Here is a 21,456-nt window from a genome sequence, read left to right on the forward strand (position 1 = left end):
AAAAAATTAGCTGGGCATGGTGGCGCGTGCCTGTAATCCCAGCTAATTTTTTGTATTTTTAGTAGAGACGGGGTTTCACCGTGTTGACCAGGATGGTCTCGATCTCTTGACCTCGTGATCCACCTGCCTCGGCCTCCCAAAGTGCTGGGATTACAGGCTTGAGCCACCGCGCCCGGCCATCCCCACTTTTTTTTAAAGACAGGGTCGCACGATCACTGCTTAATGCATCCTCGACCTCATGAGTTCAACCGATTCTCCTGCCTCAGCCTCCCAAGTAGCTGGGACTACTGTACGGGCGCACACCACCACGCCGGTTAGTTTTTTGTATTTTTTGTAGAGACGGGGTTTCACCATGTTGCCCAGGCTGGTCTCGAGCCCCTGGATCAAGCGATCCGCCCGCCTCAGCTTCCCGGAGTGCTGGGATTACTGGTGTCAGCCATCGCGCCAGACCCCAGCCTCTTCTTCTTCTTCTTCTTTTTTTTTTTTTTTTTTAATACGGGGGTTTCACCATGTTGGTCAGGCTGGTCTTGAACTCCCGACCTCAGGTGATCCGCCCGCCTTGGCCTCCGAAGTGCTTGGATTACAGGCGTGAGCCACTACGCTCGGCCAAGGGCCCCAGCTTCTTAAAAGAATGATCCGACGTGAAAAAAAAAAAAAAAAAGAATGATCCGAACCTATGGTAGCACTGGGCTTTTGGTCCCCACCCAAGAAATGCCGTCTCGCAGAGGATCGCCGACGTGACAGGGTGTGGGTCTGGATTCTGCCTCGGTTCTGACGAATCAGATAGGAAGACACGCAGAGGAAAACATCATAGGACTTTGTTTTTAGCACAGAAAGCACTCGAGAGCTCGCGTTGAGAACCCAAAGGAACGCTTCAGGCCGTCGTAGCCACCAAGCCTGGCCAGATTCGGTGCAACGCTTCCCTTGGTGCTCGGAAACCCAAATCGCTAACTGGGGCTGCAGGCGGGCGTGACTGCGCAGGCGCCTCTCCCCAGCAGCGCGGCTGGGGACCGCGAGCAGGCGCCCTTTCTCTGAATGGCGTCGCTGGGGCAGCGCGCAGGCGCAGAGCAGCAGATGTGCCGGAGGTACTCTGATGTAATTGGTTGAGAAATGGAGGCGGGGGTCATTGCGCATGCGCCCTCTACCCTTGTTGCGGCGGTGTCCTGGCGCCAGGCCATGTGAGTGGGCGGGGCGCGGGGCGGGGCAGTGTTCGGTGGGGAGCAGGGGACGGCGGGCGGACATCACTACGCAGGCGCCTTCTGCCCTTACAGCGTCCCTAGGCTGGCGCGCAGGCTCAGAGCGGTGCGCACCTGTGCGCAGGCGCGTGGGGGAGTGAGGCGCTATGGCAGGTGTCGGGGCTGGGCCTTTGCGGGCGATGTGGCAGCAGGCACTGCTGCTTCTCGCGCTGTGCACCGCAGGCTCCCGAGGACTCTACTTTCACATCGGCGAGACCGAGAAACGCTGCTTCATCGAGGAAATCCCCGACGAGACCATGGTCATCGGTCAGGCGGGCTGAGGGTGGGGAGGCCCTTTGTACCCCGCTCGGCCCTCGGCGGCGCTCCCTCCTCCCGAGCCCAGCCGGGTCGCTGGCACCCCCATACTTAGCGTTAGGGTGCCCCGAGGACGCCAGGCCCCTTGCCTAGAGCCCCGGGTCGCATGTCGGAGGGGGCCGGGTCGTGACTATGTGTCTGCCCCGCAGGCAACTATCGTACCCAGATGTGGGATAAGCAAAAGGAGGTCTTCCTGCCCTCGACCCCTGGCCTGGGCATGCACGTGGAAGTGAAGGACCCCGACGGCAAGGTAAGGCTGGCTCTAGCCCACGCAGCCGTTCTTCAATGGAGCTCCCGTGGGGTATAAAGCCCTGCCTGGTCGAGGCCTCAAGGGACAGGAGCTTGCACTTGGAAAGGCTGCGGTATAAAGGTGGGGCCTTCCACTGACACATGTTGTAGGTGGTGCTGTCCCGGCAGTACGGTTCGGAGGGCCGCTTCACGTTCACCTCCCACACGCCTGGTGACCATCAAATCTGTCTGCACTCCAACTCTACTAGGATGGCTCTCTTCGCTGGTGGCAAACTGGTAAAAGGATTTTCTCTTTGGCTTCAGCTTAGCATCTCTCACTTGTTTCCAAATTTTGATTTATCGTTATTGTGAAACTTTGTAGCACAGTCAGAATTAGGGAGAGAGATTGTTGCCCTCTGCTCCACAGCCAGGGAGAAGAGTGGGTTCTATACCCTGGAACAGACAATTGGAGGCCTCACCATTCAGACGTTCCATGTTTTCTTGTAGCGTGTGCACCTTGGCATCCAGGTTGGGGAGCACACCAACAACTACCCTGAGATTGCTGCAAAAGATAAGCTGACGGAGCTACAGCTCCGTGCCCGCCAGTTGCTTGATCAGGTGGAACAGATTCAGAAGGAGCAGGATTACCAAAGGGTAAGGGCATATCTCCTTGTAATTGGAGAGGGCGGTTGACCTTTATACCCACTTTACCTACTCAAGTTTCTGCTTGGACAGCTCTGCAGAGAATGGAATGAAAGGTATTAGTCTGGATATTTTTGTTTGTTTGTTTGTTTGTTTGAGATGGAGTTTCACTCTTGTTGCTCAGGCTGGAGTGCAATGGCATGATCTTGACCGCCGCCTCCTAGGTTCAAGCGATTCTCCTGCCTCGGCCTTCTGAGTAGCTGGGATTACAGGCATGCACTAGCACACCTGGCTAATTTTGTAGAGACGATATTTCTCCATGTTGGCCAGGCTGGTTTGGAACTCCCAACCTCAGGTGATCCGCCCACCTTGGCCTCCCAAAGTGCTGAGATTACAGGCGTGAGCCACCTCGCCCAATTTGTTTTTTATTTATTGTGGTGAAATACACATAACACAAAATGTGCCATTTTAACTGTTTCTAAGTGTATAGTTCAGTGGTATTAAGTGCATCCTTAATGTTGTGCTACCAGCACCATCATCCAGCTCCAGAACTTTTTTCATCTTCTCAAACTAAAAATCTGTATTTATTTATTTAGAGACAGAGTCTCGCTCTGTTGCCCAGGCTGGAGTGTAGTGGGGCCATTTCTGCTCAGTGCAACCTCTGCCTTCTGGGTTCAAGCAATTCTCCTGCCTCAGCCTCCCAAGTAACTGGGATCACAGGCGTGCGCCACCACGCCCGGCTAAGTTTTGTATTTTTAGTAGAGACGGAGTTTCACCATGTTGGCCAGGCTGGTCTTGAACTCCTGACCTCAGGCGATCTACCTAATCCCAGCCTCCCAAAGTGCTGGGATTACAGGTGTGAGCTGCTGCACCCAGCAAATCTGTACTTAATATAAACAATAACTCCCCATTTCCCTTTCTTCTGACACCCATCATTTTATTTTCTGTCTCTATGATCTGGACTACCCTACCTCATATAAGTGGAATCATTCAGTATTTGTCCTTTCCATGACTGGCTTATTTCACCGAGCATAATGTTCTCAAAGTTCATCCATGTTATAGCATGTGTCAGAATTTCTTTCCTTAAGGCTAATATTCCATTGTATGCGTGTACCACATTTTGCTTTCAGTAGTCATTTTTAAGCTCTATAAAATAAAGTGAAAAAAGGGCAGTTCACAATTTAGTAACAGCCATTGCCTACCTGATTTTTTTTTTTGGGGGGGATCTTGTTGGAAATGGTAGAATCATGATTTCAGTCCCAACAGAGATGCTTATGGAGGGACAGCCCATCCCTTTCTTGGGACAGCCTCAGTGGGGAGACCGTAGGACTCCTAACGGAATCACAGGTAGTATTCCGAAAGGAGTTTCGTCCTGGAGTTGAGTAGTTACACGCAGGGAGGGTCCTCACAACAGCCAGGGACTGTTTCTCCTGCTCATTTAATCCTGTGTTGCCCCACACAGTATCGTGAAGAGCGCTTTCGACTGACCAGCGAGAGCACCAACCAGAGGGTCCTATGGTGGTCCATTGCTCAGACTGTCATCCTCATCCTCACTGGCATCTGGCAGATGCGTCACCTCAAGAGCTTCTTTGAGGCCAAGAAGCTGGTGTAGTGCTCTCTTTGTATGACCCTTCCTTTTTACCTCATTTATTTGGTACTTTCCCGATACAGTCCTTTATCCACCTGGATTTTTAGGAAAAAAAATGAAAAATAATAAGTCACATTGGTCCCATGGCCACAAACCATTCAGATGAGCCACTTACCAACCCTGGTTCTCAAAGACACAGGACATTAGTCCAATCTTGCAACATCCATCTTAGGGCTTGTAAGGAATCAAACTAACCCAGGACTCAGTCTTGCTTCTTTTGCCTCGAGTGATTTCCCTCTGTTTTTCACTAAATAAGCAAATGAAAAATCTCTCCATTACCTTCTGCTTTCCCTTTGTCTTCTTATGCAGTAGGTGACTGGCATACGCCACAGAGCAGGCCTTGCCTCACTGTCTGCTGGGTTCACTCAGTGGCTTTGTGAATGTAAATAAGGGGCAGGTCTTGACCCTAAAGAAGTGAGATGTTTTTCTATATCTTAGAACTATTTTTTGATAAATTATATATTTTCCTTCCTAATAGAAGTTTTACTGCCTGAAACTGGCTTAGAACACCAATGCAATCCTTCTGCATTGTTTGTTTTTTTTTTTTCTTTTTTTGAGTCAAGAGTTTTGCTCTTGTCGCCCAGGCTGGTGTGCAATGGTGTGATCTCGGCTCACTGGCAACCTCTGCCTCCCAGGTTCAAGTGATTCTCCCACCTCAGCCTCCCGAGTAGCTGGGATTACAGGTGCCCACCAGCATGACCAGCTAATTTTTGTATTTTTAGTAGAGACGGGGTTTCACCATGTTGGCCAGTCTGGTCTTGAACTCTTGACCTTAGGTGATCCACCCGCCTCAGCCTCTGCATTGTGTTTATTCACACATTTTTGGTAACTCCCATGGCAGCTCCTAGGATTTCAGCGGCCTGTGGGGCAGAAAGCCGGCATTGGGGCTGCTCTCAAGGCCGTATCAGAGGACCAAGCAGAGTTCTCTTGGATACCTGCTTTTCATCCCACAGGGCCTCAGAGTCAGAGGTAAGGTGGCAACAGAACTAGCATGGGGCAGCACACTCTTAGCCTCCCTTTCAAGTTTTATTTAAGCTGTGCTAAATGTTTTCTTCAGTGGTTCTTTACAGAATTTTCCAGTGAAATAAAACATGTTGTAATAGCTGTGTTTGAAATAAGAGGTTGTGGGCAGAGGGGAGGCACCTAAAGGAAAAGAGGAAAGGTGCCTGGACTTCCTATGCAGATGACCTGGAGTACACTTCACTGTGGACTGGTGGTGCTAAGGCTTGGCCTGGACAGGTAGTCCAGGGGGTATGGGAATACACGGGGTGGTTGCTCAACCATTCGCAAAGGTCAACCAAATAGACCACATATCTGCAAGGAATCATCTGAGGAAATTAAGTACCTTGTTTCTTAGCCCTCTGAATCATAAATCTGAACAAATTTTAAGATATTTACCTCATGCCCTTCTATATAAAATTTAATGCCATTAGTTCCCCATTCTTGACATTTTATTTGTTTTTATTATATATTTAAAATATTAAATTATCTTACCTACAGAACTAAATTATTCTCCTTTTGTTATTTCTCCTTATGTCCTATACTATACAGGGATATATATCTATTTTATATGTGTGTATATATACATATATATATATATATTTTTTTTTTTTTTTTTTTTCTTTGAGTCTTGCTCTGTTGCCCAGGCCGGAGTGCACTGGCATGATCTTGGCTCACTGCAACCTCTGCCTCCCAGGTTCAAGCAGTTCTTATGCCTCAGCTTCCTGAGTAGCTGGGATTACGGCCACCCACCACCACGCCTGGATAATTTTTGTATTTTTATTTATTTGTTTTTGAGATGGAGTCTCACTCTGTTGCCCGGGCTGGAGTGCAGCAGTGCAATCTTGGCTCACTGCAACCTCCACTTCCTGAGTTCAAGAGATTCTTCTGCCTCAGATTCCCAGAGTAGCTGGGATTACAGGCACCTGCCACCATGCCCAGCTAATTTTTATGTTTTTAGTAGAGATAGGGTTTTGCCGTGTTGACCAGGCTGGTCTTGAACTCTTGACCTCAGGTGATCTGCCCGCTTTGGCCTTCCAAAATACTGGGATTAAAGGTATGAGCCACCGTGTCTCACCATGTTGGCCAGGCTGGTCCTCAGCCTCCCAAAGTGCTAGGATTACAAGTGTGAGTCACTGTGCCTGGCATATATATATATATATAAAATTAGTGATGGGGTCTTGCTCTGTCGCCAAGGCTGGAGTGCAGTAGTGCCATCATAGCTGAAAGCAACCTGAGCTCCCAGGTTCAAGCGATCCTTTTACCTTACCCTCCCAAGTAGCTGGTATTACAGGTGTACCCCACTGTGCCCAGCTATTTTTACTAAAAAATACATGTGGGCTGGGCACAGTGGCTCACAACTGTATTCCTAGCACTTTGGGAAGCCAAAAACTCGATAGCCCAGGAGTTCAAGACCAGCCTGAGCAACATGGCAAAATCTTGTCTCTACAAAAGGTACAAAAAAATTAGCAGGTGGCACATGCCTGTAGTCCCAGCAATTTGAGAGGCTGAGGTGGGACGATCACTTGAGCCCAGGGAGGTCAAGCCTGCAGTGAGCCATGATTGTGCCACTGCACTCCAGGCTGGGCAACAGAGCAATCCCATCTCAAAAAAAGGAAATGGAATTTAGGATCAGGCACAGTGGCTCACACCTATAATCCCAGCACTTTGGGAGGCCAAGGCAGGCGGATCGCCTAAGGTCAGGAGTTTGAGACCAGTCTGGCCAACATGGTGAAACCACTTTACTAAACATATAAAGGTTAGCCAGGCGTGGTGGTGCATGCCTGTAATCCCCGCTACTCAGGAGGCTGAGGCAGGAGAATTCCTTGAACCTGGGAGGAGGAGGTTGCAGTGAGCAGAAATCGAGCCACTGCACTCCAGCCTGGGCGACAGAGTGAAACTCTGTCTCAAAATAAATAAAAACAATTTCGTTCTCTAGGCTTTTCTTTTTCCATTTAATATTTTTATATCCTCATATTTCTAAATCTGGATGACAGTATTAACAGTTCAGTAAGGTGAATTGCTATACTTCTTCAGATATCCCTATTCAGTATTCCTATTAGAATTAACACAGAGAAAAGTCTTAAGTCCTTTGAATTAGTTGCATGTTTTGGACTTCTGGCCTGAGGCTCTTGGGAATGATGTGAAATGTTGGGAAGGGACACATTTCTGCTCTGTGGCTGTTAACAGCTGTCAACTCAGACCGAGCATGTGAGAAGACAGGAAGGCAGAGATTTGGCTGGCAGTAGACACAATGGAGCACATCTTAACTATTCTGGTAGGTCCTGCGTTTCTCTTGGTAGTTTTTGATAGGAAGGGTAATGGTGTGAGGAAAAACTGGGCATACATTTCACCTTTCCGCTGATGGGGCAGGTGCAATTGGGATAGCCAGTGGATGGGCCAACAGCTGGTGGCTGTGAGGAGAATAAGAATTTCCATACTGGTTGTGTCGTATCTGCAGATAGGTTGCCACCTAAAAAGCTTTTTAAAAAAAACAGCAGTTTGCGGCCGGACGCGGTGGCTCACGCCCGTAATCCAGCACTTTGGGAGGCCGAGGCGGGCGGATCACGAGGTCAAGAGATCGAGACCATCCTGGCCAACATGGTGAAACCCCCGTCTCTACTAAAAAATACAAAAATTAGCTGGGCGTGGTGGCGCGCGCCTGTAGTTCCAGCTACTTGGGAGGCTGAGGCAGGAGAACTGCTTGAACCCGGCAGGTGAAGGTTGCAGTGAGCCGAGCTCGCCACTGCACTCCAGCCTGGCGACAGAGCAAGACTCTGTCTCAAAACAAACAGAAAAAAAACAGCAATTAGGGTATACACACGTCGACCCCGGCACGGCCGCTCCAAGGCCTCCTCCTAGACCGACTCCGGGGCTCTGCGCAGTCGCAGAGCTTCACCGGAACACCGGAAGCCTGGGCTCCAGGACTTCCGGGAAGTAACGGCGTCTCCGAAGCCGATTGGCTGTTGCTTTGCTCCAACCCCGCGTCGGTGGCATTCTTTTTGCAGGGCGTGCGTGCTGTCGCTACTCATCAGCGCCATGGCGGACTCGGAAGCACTGGGCTTTGAACACATGGGCCTTGATCCCCGGCTCCTGCAGGTACGCGGGAGGGCTGGGGAGCTGGCTTGCGGGCTCCACGGGAGACACCATCACTCTTCGCGCCGCTTGAGCCGCATTCCTGGTCTCTCCTAGGCTGTCACTGACCTGGGCTGGTCGCGACCTACGCTGATCCAGGAAAAGGCCATCCCACTGGCCCTAGAGGGGAAGGACCTCCTGGCTCGGGCCCGCACGGGCTCCGGGAAGACGGCCGCTTATGCTATTCCGATGCTGCAGCTGTTGCTCCACAGGAAGGCGGTGGGTAACGAGAGAGCTGAGGGGAGGAAGGAGGCGAGCCCCAAAAGCCTGGGAAGAGCGGTTCCCGTTTGTCTGAGGTTCTCTCTTGGCCCTGTACCCATGCAGACTGGCCTGGAGTTCAGGTTAGCTGGATCCTTGTCCAGGCCCTGCTATGACCAACCTTTGTGTAATCTTCAACAGAACACTTTCTTTTCTTTGTTACATAAAAAGGGCACATCTATCTTCTACTTATAGAATTATTGTGAGAATTTAGCTCCATAAATTTAAAGTAGCTTCATAAACATAGAGTACATTATTCTTTTTGAGGGTCAGTGCCTGGGGAAAACATTCTGCATTCTGAGGCGGGCAGAGTGATGGATGATCAAAATACAGCTGAGCAGTGTGGCAGCGGATGGGTCAGATAGGCTGGAAGGGGTAGAGAAAAGCATCAGGTGGACACAGCGACATGCACTGGTGGCTAAAGTTTTAAATTCATATTCTTACAGACAGGCCCGGTGGTAGAACAGGCAGTGAGAGGCCTTGTTCTTGTTCCTACCAAGGAACTGGCACGACAAGCACAGTGCATGATTCAGCAGCTGGCTACCTACTGTGCTCGGGATATCCGAGTGGCCAATGTCTCAGCTGCCGAAGACTCAGCCTCTCAGAGGTGGGTAAAAGCAGCAAAGCTGCACCTGAATGAAGCTACACAGAGTTGTGGAGTTGGGTTTATGTGTGGCAAAAAAGACAGCAAGTCCAGGCTGAGATCCAGCTGCTGCGTTCTCCCTGATACTGATGTCTTGCCCACCTTCAGAGCTGTGCTGATGGAGAAGCCAGATGTGATAGTGGGGACCCCATCTCGCATATTAAGCCACTTGCAACAAGACAGCTTGAAATTTCGTGACTCCCTGGAGCTTCTGGTGGTGGACGAGGCTGATCTTCTTTTTTCCTTTGGCTTTGAGGAAGAGCTCAAGAGTCTCCTCTGGTAAGGCAGAGGTGGGTGTGATTCCTAATGGAAACATCTGTGAGTAGGAGTTGGGACTACAGTGGGGTGGCGGGAAGCCAGTTACCACAGTTAGAGGCTCTTGGAGCTGGAATCTCACTGGACTCTTTCATTTCAGTCACTTGCCCCGGATTTACCAGGCTTTTCTCATGTCAGCTACTTTTAATGAGGATGTACAAGCACTTAAGGAGCTGGTATTACATAACCCGGTAAGGGACACCATGGAAGTGGCTGGAGCTGCAGGCATGGGGGCACTCGAAGATCTTGACATTCCTTCTTAGAGGAGCCTTTGGTGTTTGGGGTGGGATAGTTGTCAGTGTCTCATCCCTGGTTCTGAGGCACTAAAAGCCAGTGGTCTAAAGTCACTGTGTATTTTCACATCTCCACAAGGGATGTCTCCCATTTCAGGCCATACTGTGCCTAAAATCCTGAGCAGGGACGTAAGGGGGGGCTTTGAGCAGCAGAGCCAAAATTCTAAGGCCAACAACATTCTCATCTTAAGTAAACTTTACCTTTCAGAAGGCTGGTTGCTGTAGGCCTTCCCCACTTGATGTAGTTATTTATTTATTTATTTATTTATTTATTTTTTTGGTGGGGGGACGGAGTTTCGCTCTTGTTACCCAGGCTGGAGTGCAATAGCGCGATCTCGGCTCACCGTAATCTCCGCCTCCTGGGTTCAGGCAATTCTCCTACCTAAGCCTCCTGAGTAGCTGGGATTACAGGCACGCGCCACCATGCCCAGCTAATTTTTTTTGTATTTTTTTTAGTAGAGACGGGGTTTCACTGTGTTGACCAGGATGGTCTCAATCTCTTGATCTCGTGATCCACCCGCCTCCGCCTCCCAAAGTGCTGGGATTACTGGCTTGAGCCACCGAGCCCGGCCAGATGTAGTTCTTTATTGATGTGTTTCTCTTCATTCTGTGCTTGGAAGTATTTTATATATGGTTTCTGTGGTATACTCTATATACCACAGCAGTTAGAGCATTTTGGGTTTTTATGTTACAAAACTGGAGGAGACTTAGGGTGCCAGGAATCCTTAAATGCCTGCACTAAAATGTTGATATTTTGGTTGGTGAGTAAGTGGCCATACCATCTCTGTGTTCTCTTCCTTTCTGACCACAGACCTGTCTTCTTCCCAGGTTACCCTTAAGCTACAGGAGTCCCAGCTGCCTGGGCCAGACCAGTTACAGCAGTTTCAAGTGGTCTGTGAGACTGAGGAAGACAAATTCCTGTTGCTGTATACCCTGCTCAAGCTGTCATTGATTCGGGGCAAGTCTCTGCTCTTTGTCAACACTCTAGAGCGGAGTTATCGGCTGCGCCTGTTCCTGGAGCAGTTCAGCATCCCCACCTGTGTGCTCAATGGAGAACTTCCACTGCGCTCCAGGTCTGCCACAGCCAACATCTTGGTTGAGATCAGTTGACGATACAGACAGAAAGAAGACCCAGTTATGTTCTGTTTCTTAAACATTTAGTAGGGGCCAGGTTCTAGATGTGACTGATACTGACTGACTTCTCCAAACTCCGAAATACCTATCATTATTTTCAGCTGAGGAAGCTGAGGCACAATGATTAAGTAGGGAAAGAGATAAAGAAGAGGAAAAAGAAAGGGTGATAGTTACTATAATACTACGGATAGCAGAGGGGCCTCATGCTTGCTCTGCCAAGCTGATCCTCTGTCTACTCTTGGCTGCAGGTGCCACATCATCTCACAGTTCAACCAAGGCTTCTACGACTGTGTCATAGCAACTGATGCTGAAGTCCTGGGGGCCCTGGTCAAGGGCAAACGTCGGGGCCGAGGGCCCAAAGGGGATAAGTGAGTCCATGCTTCTTTTCCCATCCCTCCTCAGAAAGATGTGGGTTTTTGTTTTTTTGTTTTTTGTTTTAGCTTTTTGGAAGACTAAAACCAGAGTGCACAGAGCAGGGAGCCAAACCTTCCAGGCCTGGCTGGTAGTGTAGTGCAGAGAGCCCCACTTGCTCAGCTGCCTGGATATGGAGAAGGTGCTGGTTCAGCTCATGAATACCTGCCCAGAGGAGAGGAAGGGCCCAGCTGACATTGAGTAATCTCTGCAGGGCTTCTGATCCGGAGGCAGGTGTGGCCAGGGGCATAGACTTCCACTATGTGTCTGCTGTGCTCAACTTTGATCTTCCCCCAACCCCCGAGGCCTACATCCATCGAGCTGGCAGGTAGGAGGGCTAGGAGTGTGATGGGCCAGGCACCTGTGTGGTGGGCATGCCAACGGACTTGGGGTGTGCTGGACAGAGCCTGCGGGTCGGAGATGCAAGCTGTATTGTCTCCCCTTGCAGGACAGCACGCGCTAACAACCCCGGCATAGTCTTAACCTTTGTGCTGCCCACAGAGCAGTCCCACTTAGGCAAGATTGAGGAGCTTCTCAGTGGAGGTAAGAGCCTGGTTCCCTTGTGGGCCTGGACCAGGGTCAGGCTTCTCCCACGATGCCTTAAAACTCCATGATTATGATGACAGAGGTCACAATATAGTGTGACAGGCCACTTCCACCATCCATCCTTGTTCTGCCCTGAGTGGCAGGCATTGTCCCCTTTGAAAGATAAACAAATTGAGGTCATTTATCCAAAGTCTGCCTCCTGAGCATTTAGTGACCTGACATGTTGCTGTGACAGCTCAGAACAGCACCTGACTCTAGGGTGCTAGGTGGTCCTGGACTGCTCTCTGTGGTCATCGTCATGGGGTGCCTTGACTCCCAAGGAATACCATGGAGTAGTCCTTGGGAGAGAAGAGAGTGGGTAATGGGTTCTTGGGCTTGGGGCCGCACAGGCCACCCCCATCCACACACAGGGACAGATGGGTCATCATTGTAAGAGCCCCAGGTACAGCATGTTCGGCATCCCAGGAAGGCGGTGGGTCCCCTGCTGCTTTGCCCCAAGAAAGAGGTGTAGGAGGCCTCCAATGAAGACCCTGTCCTAAGGCCTCAGCCTGTGGGACCCTTGCTACTCTCTTCTCTACAGAGAACAGGGGCCCCATTCTGCTCCCCTACCAGTTCCAGATGGAGGAGATCGAGGGCTTTCGCTATCGCTGCAGGGTGAGCTGCTGTGGTGGAGAGAGGAGTGAGGGTGGAGGGGCTGTGGCCCAGGGACCGTACCCTGTTGCTGAGCATCCAGGCGTGAGGGAGGATGGGACAGCCTCACTATCTTGACCTCCAGTGTCCATCTCCAGGATGCCATGCGTTCAGTGACTAAGCAGGCCATTCGGGAGGCGAGATTGAAGGAGATCAAGGAGGAGCTTCTGCACTCTGAGAAGCTCAAGGTGAGGGGATGGGAAGTGAGGAGGGGACAAATCTTAGGTGGCTGCTTTTTTGGAGACTGGCTGAGCTCTGAGTGGTGAGAAGCAGAGAACTGGGCAGTTTTCTGGCCTTTGGCACAGAAAGGGAGGCAGTGGACCCAGAATCATAGAAGGAAGCTAGTCTGTTCTGCTTGATGGTAAATTGGCACAACCCTCTATGGTGGGCACTCAGTGTCCAGCAGAATTACAAGCTCATGTGTCCTTTCATCCGAAATTCCACTTTTGGAACTTAATCTTGGTCACACTTGTGAATGTGCATGGCCAAGCATGTGCCTGGGTTCATCATGGCATTATCAAGGAACCAAACGATGGAAACAGGCTGGTGCCACCATGGGGGGTTTGCTAGGTAAACTAAGGTGCATCCAGAGCTAAAAGTTACATGGGCAGGGAAGAGGTTGGTTGTGTGTCTATAAGATGATGCCCAGCAAAAAGGGGTTCAGGGTGCTTCCGTGTGTGTCTTGGGCAAGGAAGAATGGAAACATCCACTTCAGGAGGTGTGCATAGGCAGCTGCTTCATGACTTTTAAAACACATGACTGTTATCCTTTGGAAAGCTCAGTCTATGGAGTCACACAAGAAAGGTACTGACTGTGGTTCTTACTCTTTCCCCGGTAGACATACTTTGAAGACAACCCCAGGGACCTCCAGCTGCTGCGGCATGACCTGCCCTTGCACCCTGCGGTGGTGAAGCCCCACCTGGGCCATGTTCCTGACTACCTGGGTGAGTGCAGCCTGACAGGGCAGGAGGCAGCAGGCTGGGGAAGTGGCATTAATTTCTCCGCTGCTGCGTTAGCACCTCTGCTTGGTGCTGGGATTGGTCAGGCAGAATAGGGCTTGGAGACCTGGGCAGCACGCGAGCACATAAATAGGCACACCCCTGTGTTTCTAAACTTGTTTGCCTGGTCCCACGGGTTAGCTGTTGCAGTCTCCATTTTGGAGATGAGGAAGTTGAGGTAATGCATAGTGGGTGGCAGACCCACGATTTCAGGCCAGATGGTCTCCAGGGCTGGGCTGAATGGCTATCCATGGGTGGAAAGGAGTGAACAGGTTTGGGAAAGAGTCACGGGCAGGCAGCAGAGACAGCCACCTGTGCTGCAAAAGGCTCAGGATTAGTAGCCGCTAAAGTCAAGGCCAAGGTATCTGTGGAGTCTCTAGGTAAGAACAGTCAACAGGGAGACAGACACTATAAAGCCAAAACAGACGACGTGGCAGGAGAAGAGCCAGTGGTGGTGCGAGGGGTGCAGGGGTTGGCAGGCGTGAGGTCAGGACCCTGGGGTTGGTTTCTGTGGTGCAGCCCAGGTGAGAGCTTTACGTGACCATTAAAGCTGGGCACCTCTCCTCTTCTTAGGCAGGCTCTAGGTGATGACTTCTTTCAGTGTCTCATAGGAGGGGCTTTTGGTAATGAGTATGTGTGACTTTTATGCCTTAGCTCCTTATGGGCTAAAGGAGAAGAGTGGTGGAGAGGAGGCCGTGGGCAGCAAGTGTAGGAAGCTTCCCAGTGCCACAGGGTCTGCTCAGTCTGGACCTGCAGCCAGCTGGCAACTGGTGTTGCTGCTGTGGAGGTGACAGAGGGTGGTGGTGGAATGTTCCAGGGCAGGAAAAGCCTGGGCACTGGGAAAGGAAGGATCTAGAAGAAATGGGAATGTGAAAATGCCAGAGAGAAAGTGCTGGGGGGCCATGTTCCCACAGGACAGTGAGCTGGAGGAGACCCCAGTCTAGGTCCTGGCCTGAGATGTGAGGAGGGCAGTAGGGAGGGAGGGGAGAGAGGGAGGGAGGGGTGAGGCCGGAGCTTTGGCCTGAGGAACCTAGTCTGCTCCTACAGCAGAGTCACTTGCCAAGGTGTGGCCAGGAGGTTTAGAAGAGCCAGGAGAAGGTGGAAAGGTGTCAGGATATGGGATGTTTGACACTTGAAAGGGAGGGCCCAGGTGGGGTTGGCCTGGGGGTGTCCATGGGGTAGGCGAGGTGAAGATACAGTCAAGACCAGGTGCAGCTGGGATGTGGGGCCCGCCGAATCTGTAGCAATGGGCCACAGGTGAAGAAACCACCAGTTGATTTTTATTTCAGCTACATTTTCTTTCTATAAGGATGTCTGTCTTTTTCTTTCTTGTTACATGTTTATTGAAACAAGTCTAAACAATACAGGAAAACTATTGAGATAGTAGAAGTCTAATATGCTCACATTCTCCCGGCCCTGTGCAGATGTGATAATGAATAGTTGTATGTCAAAGGCTGCCAGTTGGGTCAGAATCCAAGAATTTGCTGCAGAATCAGTGGGAGGGCAGGGGTAGGAACAGCAGCAGTGCACCCACTGCTCAGGCAAGCATCTCTTCCAGTTCCTCCTGCTCTTCGTGGCCTGGTGCTCCCTCACAAGAAGCGGAAGAAGCTGTCTTCGTCTTCTAGGAAGGCCAAGGTATGGCCCCTGGGGCCTTGGGGACAGCTGCACGACTCCTTCCCACCTGCTCTTTTGTCATCACCAGAATGTGTAGGCACCTTGCCCTAGGGAGTGGGAGAGAGCGCACCCAAGAACTGCTCCTCAAAAATCTGGTGGCTGGGACAAAATCTGGTGTGGGCTAGGGGTTCTTCTGCAGCTACCTGCAGGCTCTGCTTTGCTTTCACCAGCTGCCCTTCCCCTTTCATTGTCTGTAGCACCTTCTGGTCTTGTTGGCCAGGTGCTGGCATGGCTCCCTTTATGTCTTTTTCAGTTTGGGTGGGTGGGTGGATGGGTGGATAGTCTGTCAGCCTGATTTCCCCAACTGACATGCGATTGCCTCCATAGAGAGTGAAGTCCCAGAACCCACTGCACAGCTTCAAGCACAAAGGAAAGAAATTCAGACCTGCAGCTAAGTCCTCCTGAGGTTGCTGGGCCTCTTGAGCTGAGCACAATGTGGAGCACAGGCTTCCCTCCTGCATGGATAGACGAGGCTCTGGTGCTCGCTGCACAGACTGAACAGACAGTTCTGGGACTGCCCATGCTGGGCCCTTCAACTCCTTGGCACTGCCAGGCTGGCATCTTGCCCCTTGACAACAGAATAAAAATTTTAGCTGCCCCAATTTGTGCCTCCGGCATATGAAAAGGACTGTTCCCCCAAAACATCAGGAGTCAGGAGATGTCCAGAAGACGGAAGTGCTTGGCTGTACAGCTGCATGCAGTGTCTAACTTGGCCAGCAGAGGTCAGCTGTGCCAAGCTGCCCCCAGCCATCAGAAGAGAAGCCTTCCCTCGCTGTCAGGTGGCTATGGCCATCCCACCCAGCTTGTGCAATCCTGCCGCCTGGGACCAGGCAGACAGATGGGCCTGCAACCCTGGGAGATGGGCCTTCCCGACCACCAGTCTTCCTCTCCTCCAGCACAGGCACATGTAGATTTCTGGGGGAAGCTGCCTGCCCTTCCTTAGAGGAGCCAGGGAAGCTATCTGCTGGTCCCTTTCTGAGCACCTGTTGATGTGTGAGTTGTGTCTGTGTTATATGCATAAGCTGCAGTATAACATGCACACCCACAAACAGTTCCTTGTGCCCTGGCCTACCTCTCCAGCTGCCTTCTCAGCCTGAAGTCTGGGCCTGTCTGCTGGCTCAGGGCCCTAGATTGCATGTTACTTGCTTACCAGGTATCACAAGGCTAGGCTGGGGGCATGAGGTTGCGCAGGGGGAGGGGGAGGAAAAACTAGGGGTTTTTAGAAAGAAGCCAAGTTTTTTCTTTGTGAAAGTTTGTATAGAGACGAGGGAGGCTGGGGCTTTGGTCACAATAGGACTGAAGGTAGCAGGACCCAAGATTTGGGATCTCCATGATCCCCGCTCCCTTCTGTCAACTCCTGAGGATTTCCACGAAGCCAGCGTGTGTGATGAGGGTAGGATGGTGGTATTTTTTGGGCAGGTGTGAACTAGAGCTGCCAGGGAGCTGCACGCAGTATTCTTGCAGTCTGTGGTGGTTAGGAATATTCAGAAAGAAAAAGAGTTAGTGGAACTGGAGAAAAAGCAACCATTTGAGCAACTGCTGGGAGATGCCTGTCAACTGCATAGACCCGATCAGTGGGCATCCCTCCCACCTTTGGAAGATGAGACAGGGCAGATTGTGCCTGCAGTTCTGAGACCTGGTCCTTGTCCCAGGTTGGCCTTCCCACCTTGCTTCATGGGGTGCTGAGGATGGCCCTGGGCACAGTGAGTGCTCTGGATGTTACAGCCAAGCTATATTCTATAGTGTTACATACCCCGTCTCCAGGGTGCTTGTCTCTGACCCTGTCACTTCCAGGAACACCCTACCAAGAGAACTTGTATCCCAGAGCCACTCTGGATGGAGAAGAGATTGGGTTTCCCCAGTGATTTTCTTCTTTGGGGGGTGAGGTAGAGGAGCATGGAGCCAGCCTGATGCTGTATTCCTGCCTGGGGACAGCATGGTCAGGGCCTGGAGCAGAGGAGTTTGGGTAAAGGTATGGTAGTTATTTGTTCGAAGTGTACGTTCCTTCCTCCTAATAGCCTCCCTGGGGGAAGCTGTTTCTATGTTTTAGGTGGGGGAGATGAGGCTCAGAAGTTACCTGGTGAATGAGGTTCTGTGCAGGGTTTGGGCTCTGTCTTGTCCACCCTGGTGGAATAGCTGGTACTACGGGACTTTTGCTTTGGGGTTAGGTACCATTGTGGGCATTCTGGGGCCAGGGCATTGAAAAGAAGGAGGATTGCTTGAGCCCAGAAGATCAAGAGTTTGAGGCTGTATGTATGATCACGCCACTGCACTCCATCCCGGGCAACACAGTAACACAAACTCTCTCTTTCCCTTTTTTTTGGACGTAGTGTTGCCCCATTGCCCAGGCTAGAGTGCAGTAGTGTAAGCTTGGCTCACTACCACCTCTACCTCCTGGGTTCAAGCAATTCTCCCTCCCTCGGCCTCTTGAGTAGCTGGGATTGCAGGTGGCCACCACTACACCTGGCTGAGTTTTTTGTATTTTTAGTAGGGACGGGTTTCATCATGTTGGTCAGGCTTGTCTTGAACTCCTGACCTCAGGTAGTCCACCCACCTCGGCTTCCCAGAGTGCTGGGATTACAGGCATGAGCCACCATGCCTGGCCATGAGACCCTGTCTTTAAAAAATAGAGAATGGGAAGGCCCGTCTTCATGTTCTGAGACTACAGAGAGAGTATACAGGGCTTGTTCAACACCTCACCTGGGAGGCAGATACCATGTGCCTATTTACATGTGAACAAACAGGCACTCAGGGTTGGCCTCTTGGACTCAGTCTCTGTCCAAAGCCTGTGCCCTTTGCACAAACGTGCGAATCAGGACTGGGCAGGCCTTGGTTGAGGGTGTGTGTGCTATGGACAAATGAACCTAGGGCTCTCTGGAAGCCTAGGCTTCACTAAACAGCAGAGAGGCTTGGATGGTTTCCAGGCTGGTGACGCCCTGGGCTCATGCAGGAAGGTCAGGAGAGTGCAGTGGCATCTCTGCTCTGGGCTGGCACAATCTTGCCCACACCTACACCTGAGTGGGTGCCTGGGTGTCTGGACTATGCCAGGGTTTGGAATTAGATGGATGAGGCACAGTGTTTTAGGCAAGGAGCAGAGACGGTCAACTAATGCAGACTGCTCAATAGTCATATGGGGAGTTCAGGCTACTGGAGGGCTGTAAGGGGCCCTCACGCAGTTGGAGAGAATGCTGGCTTCCTTGAGAAAGTGAGGTTTATGCCGAGATGGGAAGGGTGGGAGGGAACAGCAGTCCTAGCAGGGGGAAAAGCATGTGTAAATTCCCTGGGGTGGGAGGGAATCCCTGTACATTTGAGGGTGAAAAGACCAGAGGGTTGTCACCAAAATATGCAACGGGGGCTGAAAAATTGATTTATTTTTGAAAATATAATAGTCATGTCTTAAAAAGTCAAAAGATACAGAAGACAGAGGTGTTTTTGTTTTGTTTTTGAGATGGAATCTTGCCCTGTCACCCAGGTGCAATGGTGCAATCTCAGCTCACTGCAACCTCCGTCTCCCGGGTTCAAGTGATTCTCCTGCCTCAGTCTGCCGAGTAGCTGGGATTACAGGCATGTACCACCATGCCCAGCTAATTTTTTCATATTTTTAGTTGAGAGGGGGTTTGACCATGTTAGCCAGGATGGTCTCGATCTCCTGACCTCATGATCTGCCCACCTTGGCCTCCCAAAGTGCTGGGATTACAGGCGTGAGCCACTGTACCTGGCCTTGACAGAGTGTTTTTGAAAGCATAAGTATTCTGATGATACAGCTGGTGATAGCGGTTGGGACGACAGTGGTATGTCCAGAAACCTCTGGACCTAGAGCACAAAAGGCTCAGGGTACATTCACAGCCAAGCTGATTCTCTGCCTGCATCTGCCGAGGATGAATGACTCAGCTTTTGGAGAATTTTGAGACTTTGGACCTTAGGGGCAGAGGCCCCAAGAGGCAATGGTGATAAAGTAGAATTTGAGCAGGGAAGGTTCCCCTGTCAACTGTCGTCTTTTTCCCCAGGAACATCATTATGGAAGACGCCTGCCTGTGGAACAGGCTGTGAGTTGCTGCTCTTCCATTCCTCACAGCCATTTTTTATGAGGGTAAAGATGGAAAGGAGCAGTTCGTCATGGCAGTGTGCCAGGCATGATGCTGGGTAAATGCACATTATTTAGTTTATCTTGAAATGCTTTTGGAACTCAATGCATCCAGCGTCTGTGTAGTCCTCCAGTCTACCTATAAACCTGCTGGGAAGCAGTAGGATTGGCGTAGAATGCACCAAGGGTATCTGGTACCAGTGAGCTAGAGAACAAGGCACATCAAGGGGGTCTTCAGACGAATACACCAAGAGCTGCCTCCACCACAGCATCCCGCTGTGGCTCACCTGAGCGTCCCAAGTTCTCTGTGGGCACAGTGGCCAGGTCAGACCACAGTGGCCACCTTCTGACTGTATGGTCTCATTCAGGGAAGGCATGTCGCTTTTCTTGGCCTTCTCTAGGTGCTCACCTGTAAGTGGGGGTAAAATGCCCCCTCCGAGGGTTCCTGTAGGGGCTGATGTGGCTCAGGCACCCGCCGTACCTGTTGCAGCCCAGCTCTGTGCTAGCACCTCCCAATGCCTATTGAAGCCACCCTTGCCTTTGGGATGTGTCTCCGTACTTCCATGCGAACACGTCTAGGGTACAGGCTGGGGTTCTGCATTTGGGTACTCACCTCCATCCAGGTGAGGCCAAAGGTGCTGGTCTGCAGCTCAGTTTGAGAGGCAAGGTTTTAATATCCATCACACATTTATTTTGCAGATTGGCAAAAGCTCAGATGGACTAGCCAACCCAACGTCACCTGACCAAGTGGTAGAGGGGAGGTGCTCTGTCTTTCAGACTCTAGTCTGGAATTGGAGGCGGGATACCTCAGGTCTCGGATATGAAACTCCCCTGTCACATCCCTTCTCTGAGCCCAACACTTCATCCAAAAGTCATGGTGACCTGGGAGGCCAGGTAAAGTGGATGTTTAGCTAGATTGGAACTTCAAATAATAAGACGCCTGTAAAAATTCTTACAGTGAGGAATTTTACAGCATAACCATGTCCTGTCCAATATTTGGGATATAACGCTAAAACAAATATTCTCTGAAATTCCAATATACCTGGGCATCCTGCTTTTTTTTTTTTTGAAACAGTCTCACTCTTGCGCAGGCTGGAGTGCAGTGGTGTGACCTCGGCTCACTGCAACCTCTGCCTCCCAGGTTCAAGCGATGCTTGTGCCTCAGCACCCCAAGTAGCTGAGACTACAGGCTTGTGCCACCACGCTCAGCTAATTTTGTAATTTTAGTAAAGATGGGCTTTCAACATATTGGCCAGGCTGATCTCAAATTCCTGACCTTGTGATCCACCCGCCTCGGCCTCCCAAAGTGCTGGGATTACAGACATGAGCCACCGCACCCAGCCAGCATCCTGCTTTTTATTTGCTAAATCTGCAACCCTAGGGTGTGAAACCTGTCTGACCCATGCACAGCCTCCTCCAGGAAGTCTTCCTGAGCCCCATCCTGGGCTGGGCATCCTCCTATGTGTGTCTGATACTGCTCTGACCTCATGAAACTTCATTGCTGGGGGGCCTGTCCCCATCTTGATTTGGGACCTCTTTGGAGGCAAGGACCATGCCAAGTTGTGCACATGTGTGTTCCTTCTGAGAGTATCCGTAATGCCCTGGAGGCAATTTTCCTTTTCACGACCTTTCTACTGCCTGAGGCTTTTGAGGACTAATTCCAGTTAAAAGTGGAGGGAAAGGATGTGGTAGGAATCATGGAGTTGGACTCTGCACCTGCCCATGCAGCAGGTAGGACCCCTCCCTCTGTGTCACCTCCATGACTCAGGGCTCAGACAGGAAGCCCTTGTCCTCTTCCTTCTAGAGGCTCCAGTTGTGCCCCACATAAGCCCAGGGATACTCCACAGGTCTCATGTTTGTCAAGGCTGGTGGGTATCAGGTGTAGGCTGGGACCCATGCCTGCTCCCATCTGGGAGACCCTGCTTCAGGTTCCTCTCATGGCCCCTTTTGTTCACCATGGCTCACTGTATGACTTGTTGGCTCAAGATTAGAAAATGCAGTTCTGTGTCAAGAGAGGCCATCAAAAAAAGACGAGGGGCCTAGAATGAAGGGTACCCATCAGCTTGCAGGGCTGGGATGAATGTGAGAAGCAACTGATGCTTGTACAGTAGAGACTAAGCATGTAGGGCCAGTCCCCAGACCTTGTCCCCCTTCAGCCTTGATGTGTGCTCTCCATTTCTGGTGGCTACCCCTACATAGTGGTGTGGC

At 51.0% G+C, this 21,456-nt stretch overlaps 2 protein-coding genes across 4 annotated transcripts; both read left to right on the forward strand.

Annotated features, from left to right (window-relative positions):
- The first annotated feature begins 1,263 nt into the window (after positions 1-1,263).
- Positions 1,264-5,575, forward strand: TMED4 (transmembrane p24 trafficking protein 4). Of its 2 annotated transcripts, none has more exons than XM_032244341.1 (5): positions 1,264-1,502; positions 1,700-1,800; positions 1,950-2,075; positions 2,286-2,432; positions 3,883-5,575. In XM_032244341.1, the coding sequence occupies exons 1-5, from the start codon at positions 1,343-1,345 to the stop codon at positions 4,030-4,032; spliced, it is 684 nt and encodes a 227-aa protein (XP_032100232.1). In that variant the 5' UTR covers positions 1,264-1,342; the 3' UTR covers positions 4,033-5,575. The 2 variants fall into 2 exon arrangements, with proteins under 2 accessions (XP_032100232.1, XP_032100233.1); XM_032244342.1 differs by having other exon boundaries at positions 1,335-1,518.
- Positions 5,576-7,893: 2,318 nt separating this feature from the next.
- Positions 7,894-15,766, forward strand: DDX56 (DEAD-box helicase 56). Of its 2 annotated transcripts, none has more exons than XM_032244339.1 (14): positions 7,894-8,166; positions 8,260-8,421; positions 8,907-9,067; positions 9,212-9,382; positions 9,519-9,609; positions 10,540-10,784; positions 11,094-11,213; positions 11,471-11,584; positions 11,705-11,799; positions 12,383-12,456; positions 12,591-12,680; positions 13,331-13,436; positions 15,049-15,125; positions 15,492-15,766. In XM_032244339.1, exons 1-14 carry the CDS (start codon positions 8,107-8,109, stop codon positions 15,567-15,569), a joined length of 1,644 nt encoding a protein of 547 aa, XP_032100230.1. In that variant the 5' UTR covers positions 7,894-8,106; the 3' UTR covers positions 15,570-15,766. The 2 variants fall into 2 exon arrangements, 1 of the variants encoding a protein (XP_032100230.1); XR_004258518.1 differs by having other exon boundaries at positions 7,928-8,166; positions 12,578-12,680.
- Positions 15,767-21,456: the final 5,690 nt, after the last annotated feature.

This window comes from Sapajus apella, unplaced genomic scaffold, assembly GCF_009761245.1.
Source record: "Sapajus apella isolate SASKATOON/1434 unplaced genomic scaffold, GSC_monkey_1.0 scaffold54, whole genome shotgun sequence".
NCBI classification, from domain to species: domain Eukaryota; kingdom Metazoa; phylum Chordata; class Mammalia; order Primates; family Cebidae; genus Sapajus; species Sapajus apella.

Excerpts from the sequence above, each read along its gene's own strand:
- TMED4 (XM_032244341.1), top strand. The coding sequence starts at position 1,343 with ATGGCAGGTGTCGGGGCTGGGCCTTTGCGGGCGATGTGGCAGCAGGCA. Across the intron at positions 1,503-1,699 it reads CGACGAGACCATGGTCATCG|GCAACTATCGTACCCAGATG; the intron begins GTCAGGCGGGCT and ends TCTGCCCCGCAG. Across the intron at positions 2,433-3,882 it reads AGGAGCAGGATTACCAAAGG|TATCGTGAAGAGCGCTTTCG; the intron begins GTAAGGGCATAT and ends TGCCCCACACAG.
- DDX56 (XM_032244339.1), top strand. The coding sequence starts at position 8,107 with ATGGCGGACTCGGAAGCACTGGGCTTTGAACACATGGGCCTTGATCCC. Across the intron at positions 9,610-10,539 it reads AGCTGGTATTACATAACCCG|GTTACCCTTAAGCTACAGGA; the intron begins GTAAGGGACACC and ends TCTTCTTCCCAG. Across the intron at positions 12,457-12,590 it reads GCTTTCGCTATCGCTGCAGG|GATGCCATGCGTTCAGTGAC; the intron begins GTGAGCTGCTGT and ends GTCCATCTCCAG.